Source organism: Physeter macrocephalus, chromosome 8, assembly GCF_002837175.3.
Source record: "Physeter macrocephalus isolate SW-GA chromosome 8, ASM283717v5, whole genome shotgun sequence".
In the NCBI taxonomy this organism is placed as follows: Eukaryota; Metazoa; Chordata; class Mammalia; order Artiodactyla; family Physeteridae; genus Physeter; species Physeter macrocephalus.
This window is the reverse complement of record NC_041221.1, coordinates 16,811,883-16,819,227: the sequence shown is the minus strand read 5'-3', so window position 1 is coordinate 16,819,227 and position 7,345 is coordinate 16,811,883. Positions and strand designations below refer to the sequence as shown.

At 62.7% G+C, this 7,345-nt stretch overlaps 1 protein-coding gene across 3 annotated transcripts in view; it reads left to right on the top strand.

Annotated features, from left to right (window-relative positions):
• Positions 1 to 3,425, top strand: part of IRX4 (iroquois homeobox 4) — a 9,717-nt gene extending 6,292 nt beyond the window's left edge. For 2 of the 3 annotated variants that reach the window (XM_024123150.2, XM_055086353.1), the window contains exons 4-6: positions 309 to 421; positions 1,244 to 1,572; positions 2,000 to 3,425. In XM_024123150.2, coding sequence (XP_023978918.1) covers positions 309 to 421; positions 1,244 to 1,572; positions 2,000 to 2,844 — 1,287 coding nt within the window. In that variant the 3' untranslated portion in view covers positions 2,845 to 3,425. The remainder of the gene's footprint in view (positions 1 to 308; positions 422 to 1,243; positions 1,573 to 1,999) is intronic. The other variant, XM_055086354.1, reaches the window with a different exon arrangement.
• The last annotated feature ends 3,920 nt before the right edge of the window (positions 3,426 to 7,345 follow it).

The following is a 7,345-nucleotide window of genomic DNA, read 5'->3' as shown; positions in this document are numbered from 1 at the left end:
CCCCTTCCCTCCCCCATCCTCCCTCATCCTCCCCTTCCCTCCCCCTATCCTCCCCCCATCCTTCTTCTCCTGTCCCTTATTCCCCCAACACCCCCCAACTCTGCTCCTCCTTCCTCCACATCTTGGGGCTCCTTCGCTGCCTGGGCCCGAGGCAGAGTTTGGGAGTGGGTGATGCGGATGGGGGTGGGGAGGATGGAGGGCTGCCCAGTGGTCTGTGGGAGGCAGGCAGGAGCCAGTGGTCCTAGGGGAGGGGCTCGAGCTGGGTCGCATCCCGGAAGCTGCGACCCCAGGCTCACCGGCTCCTACAGAACAGCTTCGACTCCAAGGACGCACCGGGATCTGCGCATGCGGGCCTCGCTCCGGCTGCAGCCACAGCCTACTACCCCTACGAGCCGGCGTTGGGCCAGTACCCCTACGACAGGTGAGGGATCTCACCCCTCCTCACTGCCCCCACCCCCACGGAGCACCAAGCCCCGCCCCTACTAGCGCCACGCCCCCACTGAAAGTTTGGGCTGCAGAAGGAGGGGCATTCCTCGGGTCCCGTCCCGCTGACCTTGGGTTAGGACCATCGCCGCCTCCTAGCAGCCGCGCTGCCGCCAGGGTATAAAGGCATCCCGTCTCCCCTTCCCTGCCCCCACGCCGTCTGCCCGGACTCCCAGAGCCCTCGCTGCAGTGTGGTTTCCGGGGATTCTCACCTTGCCGCCCAGCCTTCCGACGCCTCCCCGAACCCCAAGAAGTGCAGCCTGTGTGGTGTGTCCTGGAACCAGAGAGGGGAGTCCCTGCCCACCAGCGAACAGCATGCCTCTCGTGGGGCGACAGAAAAACAACCGCAATAAGTGCCCGTGGGCCCTCTGGGCACTTTTTCCCCACGGCGCTCACGACAATTTCTGCCCACGGGTGGTGCGTAGTTGAGTTCTGTCCCCGCGACATGCTTTCCTGATTTCAGGATCAAAGGGGCCTGATAAAGGAACTCAAAGAGACATAGGTGTAGGTAGAGAGACAGAGACCTGGCCGGGCCTTGCGCCCGCCCGCGCTCCTCCCCACCCACAGAGACCTCTCTGGCGCCGTATAAGCTTAATAAAATATAAACATTAAAAGGCAGCGCCTGCCCGGGTAAAACCCAGGTCTCGCCACCGTAAACACACCCCCACGACCGGGACTGAAGCCGCGTGGGCCTGGCGCTGGCCGCCTGCCCGCGGTGCAGGGGCCGCTGCCGGCGCCCCATTGCCCAGCCTGTCTCCAGGTACGGGACCATGGACAGCAGCTCGCGGCGGAAGAACGCCACGCGCGAGACCACCAGCACGCTGAAGGCCTGGCTGCAGGAGCACCGCAAGAACCCCTACCCCACCAAGGGCGAGAAGATCATGCTGGCCATCATCACCAAGATGACCCTCACGCAGGTCTCCACCTGGTTCGCCAACGCGCGCCGGCGCCTCAAGAAGGAGAACAAGATGACGTGGCCGCCCAGGAACAAGTGTGCGGATGAGAAGCGGCCCTACGCGGAGGGCGAGGAGGAAGAGGCGGGTGAGGAGGAAGCCAGGGAGCAGCCCCTCAAGAGCAGCAAAGGTGCAGGTGCGTGGGAGGTTGGCGATGCGGGGGCGTCGCCTCCCTGTGCCTTCTCGCTGGTTCTAGGACTTCTAAAGACGTGGAACGGGGCAAACTCCTGGGCCTAGGCGGCAAATTAATGCCCTGGCCCCGAGTCTGCGAGGCCCTGTGCGCGAGGGGCCCTGTGGCAGTGAGCTGGGAGCACGCTCAAAGATCCCAAATCACGTTCGAAACGCTAGACCCTACTGCCTTTGATATGAGGCCGAAGTCAGCTAGGTCCGTGTAGGCGTTTGGGGGACCGGGAGCCTCTGAGGAGATGGGAGGTAGAATAAAGGCGCAGGTGCTTTTCCTAGTTCCAAGGTGGGCCCGGAACCATGTCCTTGGGGTGAGGAAGGGGCTTCCGTTAACCTGCCATCCCACCTCCCTCCACCGGTCACTCTTTATCTCCTGGCAGAGCCGATAGGCAAAGAGAAGGATCTGGAGCTCAGCGACTTGGAGGACTTCGACCCCCTGGAGGGGGAGCCCCCAGAGTGCGAGCTGAAGCCGCCCTTCCAACCCCTGGATGGAGGCCTGGATCGAGTCCCCACCGTGCCAGACGGCCCCAGCGCCCCAGGGAAGGAGGCTCCGGGTGCCCTCCGGATGCCCCTGGCCGCCGGGGGTGGGGCCACTCTGGACCAGGACCTGGAGAGGGCCCGGAGCTGCCTCCGGAGCACGGCGGCTGGGCCGGAGCACCAGGCGGGCACGGGCGCGGGGGTTGGCCCGCAGGCCTGCGAGCCCAAGCTGGGCTTTGCTCCAGCTGGGGCGCCGGCGGGCCTCGAGGCCAAGCCGCGCATCTGGTCCCTGGCACACACGGCCACCGCGGCCGCCGCCACCGCCCTAGGCCAGACTGAGTTTCCCTCGTGCATGCTCAAGCGCCAAGGCCCCGCTGGCCCTGCGGCCCCCTCCTCGGCGCCGGCCTCCTCCTCGCCTGCAGCCCCGGCTCCCGCCAGTGCCGTGGACAGGCACCCCCTGGACAGGCACCAGGACTCCCCGGTAACCAGTCTCAGAAACTGGGTGGACGGGGTCTTCCACGACCCCATCCTCAGACACAGCACTTTGAACCAGGCCTGGGCCACCGCCAAGGGCGCCCTCCTGGACCCGGGGCCGCTGGGCCGCTCGCTGGGCGGGGGCACCAACGTGCTGACGACGCCCCTGGCGCGCTCCTTCCCGCCCGCCACGCCCCAAGACGCCCCCGCCTCCGGCGCAGCCAAGGAGCTGCTGGCCACGCCCAAGGCCGGCGGCAAGCCCTTCTGCGCCTAGCTGTCCGGGTGCCTGGGCGAGGAGGCCGCCGGCGCTCGGGGCTGCAGGCTCCAGAGGGGCCGGCTGTTTTTCTACCGAGTTTCCAAAGTGAGGCAAGAGCTCGGCAAAGCTCAGGCCGCCAACCCACCCTGGAGGGAGGATCTGAACTCGGGCTCCCGGGGCCACGGACAAGCCCCCGGAGCGCCCGGACAGGAGTCCGCCCGGCCGTGCCAAACTCGGGGACCGGGCAGGATAGGGCTGCTGTCAGAGCAGCAGGGAAACACCCTGAAGCAAAAAGTTTACGTCCAAGAGTTTACACGCAGAAGACGTTTCCGTTCCGAGGCCTGTTTGTGTACCTGTCTCCTTTTGGGTTTGAGGCTTGCCGCTGTTCCTTATGAAGACCCCTCAGCCTGCTGACCTTCCGATTTCATGCTCAGCACATACTTTTCACCGACAGCACTTGCACCGAGTTTACACTATTGCACACTCTTAACTCGATAAAATTATGTTTTTTTAATGTATGTTCACACCAATAATTGCCTGCTTCAGAGGCTAATATAACAAAACCAATAAAACCGAGTGATGGTGTTTGCATTGCAAAATGAACGCCTTTGAAACCTAGGGATTTGGAAACTTGGAAGAGGAAAGCTGTCCATCCCCAGGGCAGGAGTGGGGAGGGCCGCTGACCCAGAATCCTCACCGGAGTTGCTTGCAGAGCCCACGACTTAAAGCCATTGTTTTAAAAAGATAGTCACAGTAAACTTACAGGATTCTGTTGAATTCCCGAATAGAAAGCGATGAGAGACCCCAAACTTTTCAACTCTCTCCCATTGCCAGACTCCAGAACTCTGAGAAAGTAAACGTTTCTTTGGCTAGATACGAATAACCTCTAAACTTCTAAGTTCCCTGGAACTGTGCCCTGGTGGGAAAGGGATGCGGGGCCCTCACCGCCCTCAGCCTCTCCTGGGCGGGAGTGAGGTGCCCTCCTTGACGCTGCGGCCTCCTAACTCCGCCTCCGGCGGGGGGTGGGGCGGGGCGGGAACTTGCCACGATGCTCTCAGCCTCCACCGTTAGGAAAGCCTGCGAGTGCGGCTCAGGGAGAGGGAAGTGCCTAGCAGACCGAAGACCCCAGGCGGGGCTGCAGGGAAGAGCCTAGGGGTGGTTCAGGAGGGCGTGAGCCTCCCTGGCCTCCCGTAGGGTCCTGCGGACCCCGGCTTTGCCCACAAACCCGGTTCCCCCACCCCAACCCCGGCAGAGCCCAGCTCGCTGGCAGCCAGAAGCTCGGATCTGGAGGAAAATCGCTGGCTTCCTCCCCACGGTGGACTCTGCGCAGCTCCCCGACCCCCACAGGCTTCTGCCCCACCCCCCAGCTTCTCCCCCACCCCAGCCCGCGCAAACGCCGCTCGAGGGCGGCAGGCGAGCGTGAACTGGACTCGGCGCTGTCCGCTAGCCTGCAAGCCCTCTGCTTAAGGCTGTACTGGGCCTCACAGAAGCCGAGGTGCCCGGAGGAAGGACGGGCCGCCAGGCAGGAGCCTGCAAGGGTGGAATGGCCCGAGGGTGCAGCGCAGCGACAAGGAGACGGTGGCCTTTGGTCCGTACGCGGACAGACTGACAGCCGCAGAGACGCCAGCTGAAGACTGGAGTCGCCTGGCGGGCCGGCGGGCAGCCTTCGAGGGACATGGGAGGCCCGGGCTTTCTTTTGCAATGGGCTGGGTGGTACTGGACTGGGGCCCCGTGGATCCCGGTCCACTGGGAAAGGTCAGGGCGGCCGGAGCGCTGGAAAGAGGGCCCGATGGGCCGGGCGTTGGGGTGACTTGACCACCTGGGAGAGGGGACCGGCGAGGGGCACCCTTGAGCGATGGGCCCCTGATGGCCGGACCTCGGCGGACCCGACCCTCAGCGGTGGGACCTCGAAGCCCAGTCCCCGAGCGGAGAGAGCGGGCGCGGACCCTGCGCCCCGCAGGCCGCGCGGTAATTGGATTGTATCCGCCCGCGCGCTGTCACAGTATTGACTTTCGCTCTCTTGGATGATATTATCGGGATTCGGAAGCTCGCCGCTGATGTGTCTGTCAAAAGGCTGCGGCGGGAGGCCCCGGCCTGGCGAGCGAGCATCAGCCAAGATAATTTGAAGTGAAATTTTCATTTTGACAGTAAACCCCTCAATTTCTAAAGGCTCCGCGCTCCGAGAGCTCTCTGGCAGGGGGAGGCTTTGAAGAAAGCCCACGTCTTAGACTGAAAAGGGCAAAAGAACTCGAATTAGTTGTAATAGATAAAAGGGCAAAAATAAAGAGTCAAGGGTACTTGACAGTAATAGCGAAAGTGGAGTCTCGGGGGAGACGCCGCGGCCAAGGCTGGGACGCCAGGAATTTTAATGCGCAGCGGACTGCCGCCTTGCGCCCCCCAGCCCTAGACAAAGCCAGGCATTTTGAGCAGAACAAGGCTTCGCGGACGCAGGCGGCTTGCCTAGGCGGGAGAGGGGCTGCGGGGCCAGAAACCCCAGGAACCCCAGGCCGCGGGCCCCGCGGGGCAGGGCGCGCGGCTGGGCGCGAGCCGCAGGCCAGGCTGCGTCTGACTCCGGATCCTTCCAGAGCGGGCCCTTCCCGGATCCAGCCCCGGCCCCCCCTTCCCCGGCCCAGACGGCTCCTGCTGCCCTAGCCTGTTGCCCTCGGCACCGCAGGCCCCTGGCAACGCCAGGGCGCAGAGGCCCTCCTGTCCCCGCAGAATCCCACCCTGCAGGAGCCCCCAAGTCTTGGTGGAAATGGCTGACCGAAGGGTTTTATTGGATTAAACTGAAAAATTGTGTGAAATAAAGACATCAAGTGCGGAGGAGGGGTTCAGCCACATCCCAGGGGCGACTCGCCCGAAAGGACGCCCCCAAAGCTGGGACCGTCACTTCGACCCACACCCCTGACCTTTGGGGCTCACTCTGGAAGGGTCACTGTAGGAACTCCTACCCACCCTCTGGCTGATCTTCAGAGCAGGGGTCGGGGGAACCCCCAAGGCGGGAGGCGGGGGGGCGGGGCGGGGGCGGGAATGGATTTTAGGAGTGGCCGCTGCGGAGAAAGGTCGCTGTCGGTGGGGCGAGGGCCCACTCTCCTCCCAGGGAGGCTGTCAGAGAGGAGCGCGGGGGACCGACGCTCTCAGCCACTCAGGCGTGGCAAATTCAAACACACCAAGGAGGGGAGATGCTAAATTAACGGCGCTCTTTACATGGAGCCCAAATAAAACTGTAATCAGCGGCGCGTTACTTTTCATTAAGCGAGTCTGACAGCGGCATATCCAGACCCGACAGGGGAACAGGCGCGGGAAATATACGGCTCTCCCGCCGGCCGGCCGGGCTAAGATAATTCCTTAAGCACCATTAACAGCTCTTAGCCGCAGGAAATGGTCTCCCAGAAAACGTCTCCAAATCTAAAAGCTTTATCGACCCTCCAACCGCCACTGATGGTTCCATTTTTTTTTTTCTTTCTTCTTTTCCTTTCCTTTTTTCCTTTGTTTTTTGTCTTAAACTAAAGGGAGAGACATCCAGAAAGGTAATGGAGTTTGACACGACACCTTCTTAACTAGAGAGAGATGCGGGGAAGCCGGCCCTTAAATGATATTTAAAAGGCAACCAATTAAGATTTAAAGCGGTCGCGTCTCCCGAGAGTATGCATGGGTTTATGCCGCCTCCTTCCGCGGGGCTCGCTTGCCTGCGCTGCAGACGGCCTGGGCCCCTCTCTGCCTCTTCCCTTCTAGCCATCTCGCTCTCTGTCTCTCTCTCCATTCTCCGTCTCCATTTCTGCCTGTCTATCTCTCTCTGCGCGTCTCACTCGCCCCCAAAGAGAACAAAAGAGGGGGAAGCAGCAAGATGCTTTAAGGCTCAGTCCTTCCCAGCGGAAGGACTCTTCTTCGGTTGCTTGCGCGCTGCAGGGGGCAGGCCCTCCCAAAGCGGGTGGTCGCCGACTGAGAGAGACTGAGCCTGACTCCGCCCCGGCCCCGCAGGCTGCTGGTCACCTGGGGCAGCCTCTATAGTGGGGCTGCGGGGCCCAGGCTGCGGGCGCTGGCAGGTCCACCTTGCCCACGGTAGATGGGCCTCCAAGCCAAGGGGCAGCCCAGGCGGGGGTGGGGTATTACTATCGGAGGAGAAGCTGGGGCGACCCTCAAACCCCAGCAGTCTTGGAGCGGGTGCGCTTATGGCGGAGGGATCCCCACCCCCGCACTGCGCACTCACGACCCACGTCCTTAATGCAACTTCTCGAGAGAGAGCCCAGACAGGTCAGACCTCTCCCTCACCGTGATGCAGGCCAGGGCACTTGTGCCGCTGGTGCCACTGAGCTGAAGAAGCGGGAAAGCCCCCTCCCCAGGGTCATATCCTGGGAAAGCAGCAAAGCCCAGGGAAGGAAGCAACCATGACCTTTGCACTTGACCCTAGGCTCAGGCCCTATAGGAAGGAAAGCAACAGTGAGGCCTGGAGGGAGAGAGGAAGGGGGCAAGGAGCTCCTCCCGGGAGAGGAGTGGGGGAGAGGGAGGGGGGAGGGAG